This window comes from Amblyomma americanum, chromosome 6, assembly GCF_052857255.1.
Source record: "Amblyomma americanum isolate KBUSLIRL-KWMA chromosome 6, ASM5285725v1, whole genome shotgun sequence".
Lineage (NCBI taxonomy): Eukaryota > Metazoa > Arthropoda > Arachnida > Ixodida > Ixodidae > Amblyomma > Amblyomma americanum.
Window position 1 is genome coordinate 43,649,546 of NC_135502.1, and position 16,166 is coordinate 43,665,711.

General features: G+C 53.1%; 1 protein-coding gene across 1 annotated transcript in view; it reads right to left on the reverse strand.

Annotated features, from left to right (window-relative positions):
- The window catches only part of LOC144136721 (protogenin B-like), a 160,730-nt gene extending 144,851 nt beyond the window's left edge, over positions 1–15,879 (reverse strand). The window contains 1 exon segment of the mRNA XM_077669286.1: positions 15,692–15,879. Within this exon segment, the coding sequence (XP_077525412.1) occupies positions 15,692–15,758 (67 nt within the window). The 5' untranslated portion in view covers positions 15,759–15,879.
- Positions 15,880–16,166: the final 287 nt, after the last annotated feature.

Below are 16,166 nucleotides of genomic sequence, written 5' to 3' on the forward strand. Positions count from 1 at the left end.
AAAGAGGAGGAGGGAAAGACAGGGATGTTAACCAGAAAGGGATTCCGGTCGAGATGAACGTGGACGACGGGAAAGGAAAGAACGGCAGCCTGCTTCGAGGTTGTCAGCACAGGCATGTTTACTGCTTGCGGAAAATGCTGATCGAGCAGAGGCGCAAGGCGATTGCGAATCCAGAAAGAACGAGAGGTATACAAACACGAAGCAGCGTACCTGTCGAATGTTTCACTGGCGACCTTCCACCAACCTCACGACAGGACGACTGCACTTGAAGCAGGTTCGCATCATTTTTACGCTGGATGCTGTATAGCCCTATCTATCCCGTGGTGTTATGCCATGAGGCCGGTTTAAGCAAGCCGAGCTGTATTGAAGACGTTCCCCTTTCCTATTTCCTCCTTTCGGGCACGCCAAGGCCAGCCCCGCGCGATTTCATTTGCTGTGACTGTCACGCGGGGCGGACTTCCAGCATTTTAATTACCACTAGACTTCCAGAAAATCGCGTTAAGCTCCACGCCGCCGACACATTTCTCCTCCATGATCAACCTGAGCTTCTTTTTACTCCCCCCCGGTCAAGACGAGGGAGTGTTGTCCACCCGGAGTAAGAAAAACCACCGTGCCTTTCAATCCTAGACAACCTAACCCAACCTAACCCGCAACAGCGCTCGCATTCACGGCCGAAGAGGGCGGGGCTAATCAGCTTCGCCAAGTGCACAGCTGACAGGCGGGCGTCTTCGCGGCTTTTGTTCCTCGCAGCGCGAACAGTCGTCCCGAATCACAGCACCGCGCCGGTTAAGCGCCGTCATTAGTGGACCCCTCCCTCTCTTCGGCGGCGCCCCGGGGCGAGCCCCGCTCGCCGCCCGCGGCCTATGTAGTACGTGCGCGGGCTATTAGCCGCGCGCCATCTATGCAGAGGCGCCTACGCACGGCTTCCGGGCGGGCACGGCTGGGCGCGTACACGCAAGCACAGGCGCGAGAAAGCGCGAACTTTACGCGCACAATATCGAAGCCCAGGACTCGCCGTCTCTTCAATTTGCACGGCACGTGCGAGCTCCTCCTTCCCTCCACTGGACCTCCCCCCCCTCCTCCTCCTCCTCCACAAGTCACGTCGGCAGCGGCACTGATTGGGAGCTCGCGCAATAAAGGGAACGGAGAGTGGTCAATAAACGGCGCGCTAACTGCCGCGACGGTTGGAAGTTAACGTTCATAAAGTGACTTCAAACGTTCTTAGCGCAGGGCGCCGCCAAAGCTAGCCACATGTACCGCGACGCATCTCTACGGGACGGGGCACGCCACGACGTCCGAATCTGAAGGCAGCAGCAATCTCATCCTATACACTGACGCAGTGCCAACCGGCTGCCACTCGCGGACCGCAAGATCGCACGCACTGCCACGTCCCGGACGGCTCAAAATTCTATTCCGGCCACGGCGTGCCGACAACGGAGACGGCCTCTTGCGCAGCGAGGCATCGGGTAGCAGCGCACTACATACGTGACCATCGGCACGTTTGTGAGCGGATTGCCTCATCGTCGGAGGAGCAATCCCGTCGCTCACAAGCGTGCCTTCGAAACTACCGATTCCGCGCCCGCTCTCTTCAAGCCACGGCCGAACAAAACACCCTGTGATCGGATTCCCCGCCAATCGACGAAGCAATGCGTCCGGAATAGCAGCCTGCTACCGGGCCAGTCTCGGGCACAACATCCGGCAAGTGCAGATCACGTGGTTCACAAAGACACACCCAGGGCGGGCGCTCACCGACGCCCTGTGACGGGCTCGTATACGAACAGTACGAGGCCCAAGAGACGCAACATATTCGCCTAGACCGAGTATCGCCGCCCTACAACGGCTCCCCGTCGTCCTAAAGTGCAAACGGCACAACGGTTACTCGAAGAAGCCGGAGTTTCGGAAAACGGTTCGAGCCCAGCGGCGAATAGGGCGCCTCGATGCAGCGCTTCTTCGCAACGAGGCAGCGCCCCCTACTCCGCCGCGCTACATACAGCCGCTCCCCCTAAAAACCGCGGCACCGGGTCCGGCCGGGGCCGACGAGGCGAAGAGGAGTTCGTTCGCCCGCTAATCTCCCGCGCGTGGAAGAAAGGCCGCGCTGCAGAGGGGGCCGACGCGTGATCATCGCCCGCGCACGCGCCGAGCCGCCCGCACGTCTCCGCGCTCCCTGCTCGACTCCGACGCGACTCCATTTTCGCCCCGGAATGCGGAAACGCCGATGAAAAGGCACCACCGCAACCGCCGTGGCCAGGAGGGTGCTGACCTCGGCTTGCTCCCCCCCCCCCCCCCCCCACACACACACACAAATAGTCGCTGCCCTCTACCTGAGGCGAGCGGGAGAAGATAGATGTGACTGAAATGTGACTGAAATGTCGCCAAGCCGAGCGGCACGCGTTCTCATCCTCCGGCCTCGCGACACCGTCGTGGAGGCGAGACACGTGGATGCGGCGCGCGCTCTCCGGAAGAGCGGTAGCGCATCCACGAATCCACGGCCGCGGCCAGGGCCGTCGTAGGGCGACGTATAAAGGCAGAAAAGGCAGCTCGAACGACGGGGAAAGCCGGTCGCGTAACGCGTGCCGTTTCGCGTTCAATCTCGGCTGTTCTACCCTAATTTCCTCGTCTTGGGGGAGTCCCTGTCGTAGGCGAAGCCGAAAGAAAACAATGAAAGCAGAATGCTGGGGAATGTCTGCCCCAGCATAGCTATCTATCACGGGCTTAAACCGATCGAAATAAACGAACAGGTGGCGCGCCCATGATCGACACAGACTGGCCCAGATTTCAGAGCACTATTTGCCTGCAGGACAGCGCGCGCGGAGCCGGGCAGCTGCAGAAGCGAGCGACCCTGCAGCTGGCTAAATTCACGAAGCGCGAACCAGACGGCGCGCGGGAGCGCAGTATCGAAAGACCGGACAAGCGATCGTTGTCCGCTTTTTTTTTTCTGCCCTCGCGTTCCCTCCTTTCCAAAGCTAGATCAATTAGCCGAATAACCAGAGTCCAACTACGGCCCAGAAAGGGTAGAACTACCGCTGCTTTGCAAAAGCGCTCCTCCTCGGGCAATGTTCTACGCAAATGAAACGAATACAGTTGAACCTCGTAATAACGACGTTTAAGGGGCCCGGCGATTACTTCGGTGTAGCCGCAGCTTCGTTATAGCCCGTGTTGACCGAACTTCCAAGGGGAAACGTCATTCTTTCGTTATATCCATTGTTTCGTTATAACCGTTTCGTTATCGGGAGGTTCGACTATATATCGGTGTCTCTTTGCGCACCCTTGCAGGCAGCTACGTCCCGTAACTATAGCGCTTCCCGCGTTTTCATTCTGCCCCTAACAACGCGCGTCTAGCTTCGTTTAGCCAACACGTGGCTTCCCTAAATCCCCCAATTCCTTCGCACAGCTCCCCCCATTAAAGGTGAGCCTGCGCGTTCACAGGGCCCCCGTTATAGCGTCCCTCGCAGGGATTCCCCGCGAGGCTTACCAGCCTCGCACTTCATTCGCGCCAGACAGTCCCAGACAGAGAAAAAGAAGAGAAGCCCGAATTCCCCGCCGGCAGCGAACGGCAGCTGTTTCTCGCACCTGATGGGAGCTACGAATGAAAGGCGGCGGCGGAAGAAAGTCTGCGCTGCTCTCCACGGCGGCCGGGCCGACGAAGCTAGCGAGACAGCGCGCGGGCTCCCCTACGCAAACGACAAACTCGACACTATATCGAGAGCACCGCAGAAGCCATTCAGTTTCAGTTCATTGGGGTACAGCTTTCTTTGGCGCGAAAGCAATATTCCCAACCTGGAAAATCCCCCCGGTGTGGTGAAAAGCTTCTGAAGTTAGTCATGTGATGCGGAAAATGGCGGGAAATAAACGAGACAATGTTTGGCGATGACTGTGCTGCTTTGAGGTGGGCTCATTAATGACAATGGCAGTGATAAAGGCCTTTATGGTGCAGACCTTTAGGGTCCTTATGTCAGAGTCCTTTAGGGTGAAGGCCTGCAGGCAAATGGCTTCCTGTAAATGCCTTTATGGCAAAGGTCGTTAGTTGAAACGCCTTTATATTTAAGTCACTCACTTCAGCGTAAAGGACTTTAGGTCAAAGGATGATTTCACATTCACGGCACGTAAAGGCTTTAAGTGCCCACCTTAACTTTTTCTTTTCTCTCTCACTCTCTTCAGGGCCTTCAGACCAGAGCAGCCTGCTTCAAAACACTGGGCTCTTGAAACGCGTCCGCAGCGGTCGCGTCTCGATGGAGACGAAATGCGATAGGCGCTCGGGTGGCGAGCAATTGTCGGTGCACGTCAAAGAACACCTCGGACGTTCGAAACTGATCTTTATCCGTCCACTATACGGCGAATCCTTTCCTTCATCTCTTGCCTCGCGGCGCGGTTCGACTGTCCACCTCGAGCGAGAGCCTTTCCTTTCCTCATTCACACGTCACGGAGTCTCAAGGTGACGCGGGCCGCACTCGTTGCGCGGTAATTCGCTCGACTACACGCGTTTAGTGCAATAATCACTTAACGACTGCCCCATTACCAGAATGCGTCCGCAGAGGCCGAGCAAGTCTGGTGCCCAGACACAGCGAGTGCGCGACGGATTAATAAAGAGCAGAGCGCAGTTCCCACGTCGCCTCGCGATGGAAGAGATTACTCCTGGGGACCGTAATTAACGAATCAGTTGATCACCCGAGCACTTGGGATTTAATAATTAACGTTCTGCGACCGACGCGCCATGAACGCACGATGACTGGTCGCGCGTTGAACAGTGCTAGCTTAGCTTCTTTCCTTCTCTTTCTTACTATAGCCCTCCGGTGCTATAGTTAAGCCCTAACATCCGCGCCGCCCACGCAAACAAACCTAACGAACTTCGGCGAACCGAACGCATTTCCGCCGTTTGCAGTTGAATAATGCATGTCGAAATACTGGGCCACCAGTTCTCGTGCGCACGCAGCGCAGCAAACAAAAATTAAAAAAAAAAAGAAGTGAGGCAACTCGTGGGGACAGGGACAGCTGCCGACGCAGCGAAGCGAGGTTAACGCGTAAACGTATAACGCCAGTAAATGTTCGACTCAGACGCCGGGCGGTCATGCGGGCAAAGCTTCGGGCTTTATTTAGCTGCATGCACTGGGCCGGTATACTGCTGGAGGTACTACCTTGCAAGAAAAGAAAAGAAAAAGACGATGACTAAAATGGGGAGGAAACTGCTGCACCTCCACTACCCCTCGTGTTCCGAATAATAATAATAATAATAATAATAATAATAATAATAATAATAATAATAATAATAATAATAATAATAATACACAAGCCTTACCATAATCCACCCAGGTTAAGCTTATATACACACGTAGTTGAGCTTGTGAGCGGAGCTGAGCAATTCAGCGAAACGTACGTAACTTGAGAACCGTAAAACATCACAGGTGACCAAAAACCCAGCCGAAATACTAATTCCTCTCTACAGACAAACGCCTACGTTCGACAAAGCCGCAGTTTTTTTCAGCTGCGCAGCACGAAACGAGGACAGTGGTGGAACTGCAGCAACTGGCTTGTTGTAGCAGCTTTTGTAGCAGAAGCATTCGCAGTTTGTAGCAGCAATTTCAAGTTTTGTAGCAGGAAAAATGCCATTTTGCATCAGATATTTGAGCTTTTGTAGCAGAAAAAAAAAACTGTTTCATAGCAAAATTTCATGTCTCGAAATACTTAAATAAAAAAGGCTTGTTTTATTTCTGCAACAGCCAATTGCTCGACCCGCCGCAGTGGCTCAGTGGTTAGCGCGCTCGCATTCCCGGGTTCCCGGGTTCGAACCCGACCGCGGCGGCTGCGTTTTTATGGAGGCAAGACGCTAAGGCGCCCGTGTGCTGTGCGATGTCAGTGCACGTTTAAGATCCCCAGGTGGTCGAAATTATTCCGGAGCCCTCCACTACGGCAGCTCTCTCTTCCTTTCTTCTGTTACTCCCTCCTTTATCCCTTCCCTTACGGCGCGGTTCAGGTGTCCAACGATATGAGACAGATACTGCGCCATTTCTTTTCCCCCCCCAAAACTAATTATTTAACAGGCAATTGCTCAGGTGTTTATGACGACCATAGCCATGCAAAAACAAGCTTCAAGCCCAAATTCAGTCTAAAGTGCTGTCCTTTCCTTAAAACGCCCCAAAAATAAGCAAACGAGATTTTGCTAAAAACAAATCCGTTTTTATTCAGAGGGAAGACATAACGAGATATGCAACAAAGCTATAAAAAATACTATTCTTAAAACTGCAAATTTAAGGTACCATTTCTCCTCTTTCCTAGTTGACTCCAGCTCAGACAGCGCCGCTGCGAGCCTTTCCTGTCCATTCTTCAGAAGGGCTTGAAACAACTGCAAAATATTTAGACTTGACGCCGTTTGCGAAAAGCAGCTCAGCATTGGCGATCATATTCCTGGCCAACCTGATCTTCTCCAGTACGTTCCCTTCATTCTGACCCCTTTTCTGGGTGTCCTTGTCCGGTACATCAGCCCTCTTTTGCTTTTTTTGCACGTGTCTCTTCTGCTGCATCTGCATCCAACCACTGCAGCTGTCACTTCCGCGATACTTTCGCCGCTCTGATTAATCGTTGTGTCATAGGAATCGCAGCTGGATTTCGGCCGAAACGCTGGGAATATGTCATTACAGACCTAAGTGTCAATTACACTTTGTATCGAAAAGGACGATCGGTCTCTCGGCACTCTCCGATTTTCACTGACGCCCCTCTCCAAATGAGCATGGCTGTGCGAGAGGCACCGAGGTGCTTTTACGAGTGCTGCTGCCAATAAGGGATATATTTTCGAGCCCCATCCTCTTGCTTGAGTTCGAAAAATTTTTTGCCAGAATTCATCAAGTTGTTGGGATTGTTTAGCTGATTACTTCTGAGACACGAAGACTAAACTCATCCATCAGGGCGGAGACCTCGTGAGCTGCGATGACCAGCAGGGATGAAGACGTTGTTGTTGTTAGCCTATCAAAAGATGGCACATACCCACACTGGGGGATCGGCCAAGAATCGGGTGGCTATTCACCTGAACGCAGTTAATAAAAAGGAAAAGCACGGGATGAAGATGGCCACTTTCTTCGCGCCTTTTTCTTCCAATCTGCACGGGTCTTGAACAGTGTTGCAGGCAGATGTCGGATTTAATAATAATAATAATAATAATAATAATAATAATAATAATAATAATAATAATAATAATAATAATAATAATAGGCTTTTGGGGAAAGGAAATGGCGCAGTTCGCGACAGTGAATTTCGGTTTTGCTCTCGGCAAAGTTATTCAGCGGCGTTTTGGCGCAGACATGGCGCAAAAGTAGGCAAGAAATCGATTTTGTAGCAGCATGTAGCAGGATTTCTGATTTGGCGCAATTAACGCTGGTTAGGGCGCTCGACTACTGATCCGGAGTTCCCGGGTTCGAACCCGACCGCGGAGGCTGCGTTTTTATGGAGGAAAAACGCTAAGGCGCCCGTGTGCTGTGCGATGTCAGTGCACGTTAGAGATCCCCAGGTGGTCGAAATTATTCCGGAGCCCTCCACTACGGCACCTCTCTCTTCCTTTGTTCTTTTACTCCCTCCTTTATCCCTTCCCTTACGGCGCGGTTCAGGTGTCCAACGATATATGAGACAGATACTGCGCCATTTCCTTTCCCTCCAAAAACCAATTATTATTATTATTATTAATTAACGCAGCAGTTCCACCACTGCGAGGACAACTTTATCCGTGGTTAGGCCGCCTCTCCGAGATTCGCATCGAACCACATCACCCACTGGGGTTCTTTGCTACTACCAGACCGAATCATTCTCTTGGCTGAAGGAAGTGAGGTCATCAGACTTCAGCATTCACACTGGGTGGTGAAAGGACTTCAATAGTCTGGAAGTGATGACACACCTGGTAAAGGCACCAACAGTCGCTAATGCTATCCAACACACAATGGAACTGCGTGTTCCTGCGAGTTGTTTTTTTTTTTCCGACACAGAAAACTAAGTATCGCACGACTGCATATTTAGCAAATTTTTGTCTCACAAAACCGTGTGCACTTTCGTCGCGCAAGAAAGACGAAAAGGAAATAAACTAAGCTTGAAAATTAAGCAAAACAAAACTCCCGGCCCTCGACGCTATCATCAGCGTTACGAGTCTGAATTCGAGCGGCGGGAGCAAAAAAAAACTTCAGCTTAAACTTTGAACTTCTCGGGATTGAAACCGGCTTTTGCTGCCGAACCAGCGTCGATAGAGTTACGAAAGGCCCAGACATTGAATTTTTTACAAAAGAGAAATCTGATGCGGAGTTTCCTTTTTAAAATCCAAGAACCCCATTTTATCTCGCGTGAAAAAGAGAAATGTGCGTTAAACAAATCAGAAAAAAGTCGCGAACGCGACGGTCAAATTGCGCCTGAGCGCGTTACGTAAAGGACTTATTTAGGAGAACAAAAACAATAAGCTTTGCCTGCGATCGGCGCGTTCCTCGGATGACCCAGGACCGGGTGTGACGTCAGGAGACGAAACCGGATACGGCGTCTTTTTCTCTGTCAGCGTCCTCGATTTCTCTCCGCGAAATTCGCTTTCATGCCTTTTCCGGGCAACGGCGGTTGTTTGCCAACAACGACTGTGGCGCAAGACTCTGTCGGGTTAGGTTAGCCGCGGGGCGACGTTATCGTCTGGAATGAACTTCGAGGAAACTGCTTACTATTTTTTCCCTCTCTTCAGCTGCGTGTACTGTGGAAACGAGTGGCATTACAGCCGCAGGTCGTTTTAGACGCAGGAGCGCAGGCAATGTATGATAAGGACGGCCTTATTTTCGAACGAACGCAAAAAATAAATAATGATAAAATTGCGGAGGGCAATTAAGCTCCGCCTTAAGGGTATGACGTCACAAGGTCACGTGACTCAGGTGACTCGCCTAGGTTGCTTCTCCGGGGATTCTTCGCTCACAACGCCCACGACGACGCCGGATTTTCTTCAGAACGGAAGCCTTGACGCTAACGCGTAAAAAAAAAGAAAGCAGCAGCAAAAACGAAGTAGCAAGAAACGCAAAGAGGGAGACCAAAAAACCCAGAAACGTCCAAAATCCCCGAGGGCAGCCACCGTTTTATCGAACTGCGGGGAATGAGTTCTAAAAGGGACGGCCTTATACGGTACAAAGAAAGGAGGCACATCATACGTGTCGAAGCCGTAGGTCAGCACTCGGAATCCCCAGAAAGAACTGCAGGAGAGCCGCCGACGCGAAACCGAGTCGACTAGGCCCGTTTACATGAATGCGACAGAATGCGTCTTGGGTCGAATTTTCGAGAGAAAGATCAGGTTTTGAGAAGACTCGTCCTCTGTAAACTCTTCCTCGGCGTTTTTTTTTTACTTTCGCTCAAAAAGTGGACTGACAGACGCGAATGTAAACACGACTACTGTGGGAGTTCCGCTATCGCGAGTCAGCTCAGTTAAAATAGAAAGCAGCATTTTTTTTTTTTTCAAGAGTGAAATATCAAGGACAGGAGTGTCGAAGGTCTCGACTGAGGGATGCGGATCCGAAACGTGTTCATTTACGTGACAAGAGATTATTCCCGACATTCGCTGCCCCGATTCCCACGCCCCACAGGTGCCGTAAGCAGCAACACTTCCAGCCGAAGACAATTGTTAGAGCAGTGTCATGAGCGAGATTCCAGCGGCCGAGTACGAGCAGCGCTAGACTGTTACAGCTCGTCGAGACACCAGATTCATCACCGTCAGCCCAATTACACCAACTGGGGGACAAAGAAAGGTCCCTTCTTTCAGTGACGTCCAATTAGCCCTCACCTGTCCAAGACAAACGAGGAGAGAGAAATCGGGGGGAAAGGGGGGGGGGGGTCACTTAGAAGTGAGCCTTACGGTCCTCGCTTCGTGTGCGCTACCGATTAGGTCCAGTTCGTTGTGAAAGCACGGTTTCAATCCTTTCTACTTTCGCAGCAAGCTGAACACGTGGCTCAGAAGAAACTTTCCTTATTTTCTTCGCTTCACACTAGCTTAGAAAAACTGCCCCTTCACCCTCTCCCCCCCCTTTTGTGTGTGTGTGTGTGGGGGGGGGGGGGGGGGGTCTTGGCGCAACAAGTAGTAAGTAGCACGGGGCATGAGACAGATTCTGTTTGCAAAATTAGGGTCAGTCAATATTTCAGTGATTCGTTAACATTCAATTTACTGAGAAGTGTACCTCGCTCCCTGTGCTCTTGAGCAGTTCGGTTTTTTTTTTTCCAAGCTTTTAATACGGCCGAGTTTAACTTCTACTTTAGGCTCGCACCAGCTATACGGCCCACAACTTAAACCGACAAGTGGTACGTATACTCAATATCTGGCTACTCGGCGTCCCAAGCAGCCTGCTATACTGCAATCCTCCTGCAAACAGCGCATGCAAGCGCGGGAACAATGCGAACGCGTGTTCCGCTTCCAAGAAGAACGAGAAAAACATCTGCCAGCCTGTCCCTGCGAACAGGCGCAAGGTACTCAATGCACCTTTGCAGCGTCTATAGAGCTCTGCAGGGCCCGCCGTGTTACGAAGAACGCCGCAGCGTAGTCGGCTAACGATCGCTGACCACCGCTTCCCGCCACAACCCAGAAGCAACACTCTCGGCGCCCGCTCGTAGCCGCTGAACGCGAACGGCGCCCTCTAAATTTGTTGATAAAAACACTCAGCAGGTTTCGACTAAACCGAGGACCGCGCAAACGCGTAAGAGTTTACCGTTTTTCCAGGTCCGCTGCGCAATGACGAGAATGGCGTCGAGCGCTAATTCAAAGCCCATTTCGGCGCCAATTCAAAGCCAGTCGAGGCGCAGACGGGCCGCCTCGCAAAGCAGGCTTTTGGCGCGATAGATGACAGCAAACGCTTTTGAATCGTCGGCAGCAGTGCCTAAACCAAACAGCGAGAAGAGAGAGAGATTGGAGCACACACTGCAGCGTACACAGTGCATACACGGCTACGCGTGCTACTCGCAATCGATTCTAGCCGCGCACGGAGTGGGGGAGGGGGGTTCCAAGAGCAAGCAGCGGCAAAATTCCAGGACCGCGCCGAAGCGCGGAGAAGCTTGCCCCCCCCCCCCCCCCCCCCCCTCCCCCAGATAAGCATCTGGATGTGAAGTTCGGCGCCGCCGCAGTCCAAGGCGTACGCGCAGTGGACTACGTTCGAGACTGTATACCAAGCACACGTAACAAACAGCAGAGGGAAAAAAAAAACGCAGGTACACCGAACGTCCCTGAAGGATGTCATCGTCAGATGCAGCTCACGCACTCACTAGACCACGTCACGCGATCCAGAAACACGGGACTTTCTTCCTTTCTTACTCCTTTCTCACGCGCTATAGCGTCACGGTATTCCGCGCAGCAGGGTTTACCGAAGCCCGACTCGACGCCGTGCTATGCTTGCATCCCCGGTACGCGCGCAAACCCCTATTCTACACGACGAACACAATACGCGCGCGTACGGCTGCCGACCCGAGAAACCCCCCCCCCCCCCCCCCCCCCCCCCACTTTCCCATTTTCGTTCGCTCAATGCAGAACAGACCGGCAGTCGCGGCCGAAGGCAATTAGACCCGCCCAGCCATGCGTATCTCCGCCGCATATGCATATATGATCAGGCGCATAATAACGCTGTTCCCAATTCGCGCGCCGTCAACGGCGCCGCAGCGGACTTCGAACGGAACAGGGGCGGGCCGGGCGCCCACATATAAAAGAGCGCGGTAGCGCCCATTCCCCCGCCATATCAATTAGTGCAACGATGGATTGCGCGCGAGCGCCCGAATCGGCGCGGCGCGGTGCGAAGTTTGCCGCTTCGCTCTCGACCGAGCGCCCGCAGAAGCCGACATGATTAACTGCAAGCGCAGAAACGCGAGGAATACTTTTTTTTTTCTCTCTCTTTTCAGAAAAGTTAACCGAGTGTAGCCGGAAGGAAAACTCCGGATGCTCGTAAATTATAACGTTCGTCGCCCACGGTTGTTCTACTTGCACACATGCGAGGCAAACTGTTCCAGCGAACGCGGAACACAAAGCGAATAGGGGGAACTGTGTAAAACTGAAGAAAACGGCCAAGAGAAATCGGTACCACCGATAGATACTTTCGCGGGTCGCTCAGCAGCAGCACTGTTAGTAACCAGTGCCAATCCCCTCCATCCACCCACCCACACACGCGCGCGATGAAGGTTAGCTTGCACGGTGCAACAACACAGCGCGCGGCTATAGGCTTCTCTCCGACCATTCGTCCTGCTCGCATGCTTCGCTTTCCCTCTCACTACCAGCGCAATGAATACGCCACTCTTAAGAGGGGACAGTAGGACGCGTCGTGTCGCAACCCTTCCATTCATTACCACCAAGAATCTCTCTACTATTACTACTACTACTAGGACTACTACTACTACAGCTTGTCGGCCAGCCAGAACAAGTTGTCGGCCTTCTTTTTAGATTGCTTCAACCTGCTGACAATTATTTCTGGTCAATACGAGAGTGTAGCTCATTTTTGAGTCGTCCACGATAAGCGCGTAACAGGGCCGGTCCGACGAGAAAATGGGAGTGCCCTTTACGTCATACAACTTCATCAAGGCGTTGGCACAGCCATTGGTGGCGTCCTTCAGCCGATGCGACCAGTCGTCACGAAGCCGCGCGACGATTGTGCGGCGATACTGTGCTACGCAAGCTGCGCCGGTTGGTCACAAGTATGGTGCGCCCTTCCGCAATTGCGAACAGGTCAAGCCACAGTCGTAACGGTCAGTCGCGCGCCGAATCGCATCATTTTTCGCACATGTGTCTCGCGCTTAGAAACGCAGTAACCGAACCTGATGAGTGCGGAGATATTAAAAAAAAAAGAGAAAAAGAGGGGGAAAGGTGGAGAATGACCATTTAATCGCCAACGGAACCATATGCGACGAACGGAGAGATGGGTACGGTATCCAAGCAAGAGGGGAGGGCGCTGCGCGCGTGAAAGCATCGCACGCGCGCACTCGGAACTGGACGAGCACGCACGGTACGCTGCTGCTGCCGTCAACAACCTCACAAATCGACGCGAGACGGAAGCGGCAGTTGCAGGGTGGAGGGCGAGAGACGACAAAGTACGCCCTCTCTCTCTCCGCACAGTATTGATTAAAGGCGGCCGCCATTTCCTTATTCCGGTGAGCGGCGAACTCTGCCATTCGCTGCGCGGAATACATTAGGGCTGCCCATCGCGCGCTCGCGAGGCCACCGCTGGCTCTCTACGCAGCTCCAACAAGGCACCGAGCAGGCCCCGCGAGGGCGGAGGAAAAACAAACAATTACGGGGAAAAAAGAAACGGCCGCAAACGCCTACCATGAGCCCCCTCTCTTTCTCTCTCTAGCCCGGTGTTTGATCAGCGCTACGCCGTTAAAGGGGAAGGGACGATGAAAAAGAAAAAGCAAGCGCCGTGCCAAAGAAAACTCGCTACATTTCAGATACATTTCAAGCAGATGGCATATTAATTGCGCAACGCGCCGAGCCAGCCGCAGCAGCAGTGCGCGATTCGCCTAGACGAGCGCCAGCGTCGCTATCGCGCATGCGCTGCCGTGACATGCACGCAGGCCGAGCGCAATACCGCGCCAAGGGCGCGCGAGATCACAACGAGTGTGGATTACTAACCTCTTCGCGTCAACAGCGACGCCAAAACTACACAGAGCTTACTAGTCCACGAAAGAAAAAGAAAAAAGCTATTTCGCTGGACGCGCGCTCAAAGAGCAGCAGCCGATACGCAGCGTCAAGGCCTGCACGAGAAGTGGCGTCAACATCGCCACAGCTACACAGCAAAGGGAAGCACTATGGCTTCAATGCACAGGTATAGAACCTCATTGCATTTCAATGCAAAAACGACTGCAACACGACGTTGCATACCCATATGCATATCGTTCCTATACTTACGTGAGTGACCTGCTGAATAAGTGCCGAAACGTTTAGCACGGAGAACTGCCCGTTTACGGTCGCACGATAACTGATCGGAAACTTCGTTCCGGAATTAAGTCTCAGGCGGTGTTAAACAAGGCTCAGAAAGCAACGAGGGGTGCAATGAGCAAAGTGGTAGGTGAATAAAAAAAACTGCGAACGTAGGGATATGTACAGGGCTACACAATTAACGGGCACCTGGGAGCTTTCACGCTGCCTGATATGAGAAATCATAATTACAATACATCATGCAAAAGCGAACAGGTGGATTGAATTTTTGAAAGGCTCGTGTTTATGCGGAAAGGAGGTTCCGTGGCGCATCCCATCTCCTAAGAAAACCGAAGAGTAGGCAGACCACAAGCACAGCACAACAGCGACTCCAGTTGACTCACTACAAGGAGCTGCTTCCGTCAGAACTACAGTAAAATGCGATGCAAGCATTCGGGACAGTAGACGCAATATTCAAACATTAGGCAAACGCTACAACTGGAGCACAAGATTTGCAGCAAACATTTCTCGCCGCGAACAGAAAGTGCTGCTTTAGAAAAACGACCACAAAGTGCAAATGCCGCCGGAGAAAAGTTCGTGGGTATCTCCGGCTCACTATCTTCTCCAATCAAGTGCGAGCCCGAGTCCGTGAAGGCGCATGCAGCGAGGACATCAGTGAGCTCCTCACTTGAGCAATCATAACAAAACGCGAGAACAAAGCCACAACACAAGCGTTTCGTAAACGTGTAACACTCTGCGAACCAAACAAACGTGGCATGCCGACGGCATGCCCGGGAAAACTGGCGCGGGCTACAAGATCACGCCCTGCTTGCCCCAGTTAAGCATTGCTCGGGGACATTTATGAACACGCTGACCTGCGAACACAAGCAGGCAGAACGTGCGGGCGGCGGAGTTTCTCAGCTTCTCCTTCATAAAGGGGTCAGGGAAGAATGTCCCGCCGCGAGAATAAAAGCACGGCGTCGCTTGCGACACGAGTTGCGTCAGATCCCGCGAAAGAAGTTTCCGCCGCCGCCGCCGCGCCTTTTGTTTACGCACAGCGGAACACCCGCCGACTACGAGCCCGCGAAACGGCGCGGACTAGTTGGCAAGTGCGTAAAGCGCGACACCACAATTTCGCCGCTAGCCACCGAAGCGCGTTCGCACATGTGCGAAAAGAAGCCCCAGCAGCGAGCACAACGGCGCCGACCTGCACAGGTATACACGATGCCGGAGCTGTCGCAATACCAGTTTTCTCTCGGAGGGACCGGGATGCCAAGCCGCTGCGCACCGAAATCGGGCAAACAAGATCAAACCGGGGAAGCCGCGGCGCGGTGCGATGGCCGTTGCTTCGGCCAGCGCCGGAAAACTTCCCGATCGGGAGCGCGCGCTTATGAACAGAGCTACGAGCCCGAGCGCACGGCTCCGCGCACGCGGAGGCGAGCGTCACCTGCTCGAACGTAAACACGGTGCATTCCGAACGCTGCCCAGCGCCTGTCAACGGCGACGGCCAGGCGAGGCCAGCGTGCGAGTAGCAAGCGCGTCCTGGGCAGCGCCGGAGAGCCCGCGTCACCACCTCATAAAGATCGGCCGCTTGCCCGATCGCGACGCTCCGGAGAACCACAACGGGGCGCACAAAATGCAGAGGCTACCATGGGCTGCGATTCCGTTCATCAGCCATGATGGCAATCGCTGAATTCGAGCCCAACACCAGAAACACCAAAGCGACCCCCCACTCCCCCCCTTCAAATCTGCACTCCCTTGGTCCGCTCATCGGCAACACAAGGGAGGGCGCGAAAAATACAAAGCGTCAAGCGCGCTCACCTTTGTCGCAGGAACTGGACGACGCTACCGTTAGCAGACAACACAGCAACGTGATTCTCGACGCCATAAATCCATCAACTGCAGATACTCCATAGAATCACCCACACAATTAAATCCCTCCGCCGACCTGATCCACACGCGCGCATACGAATACACACGCACACACGCGCACAGCAAGTCGTGCGGCCGCTCTTCCACAACGGCTCTTCTCTCCAGCGCCCCCACTCCCCACACGATGGATGTCCTCGCCGCTGTTGTTTGGCTTTCGTTTCAAAGCGCAGGTGCGCTGCGCTCTTTAAGCCTGTGACAGATCAAATAGCTTTCGTTGCACTATATTTTCGTTCGCTTAAAACAACATGTAAACTTTCTTCAAGGCATGCGTGGAATTTTTAGGGGTTGGCAGCGCCTAACGCAAAAGCGTGCAAGAAAGCAGAACGAAGGTCCGAATGGTGCTGTGATCGGCTGCAATTCAATA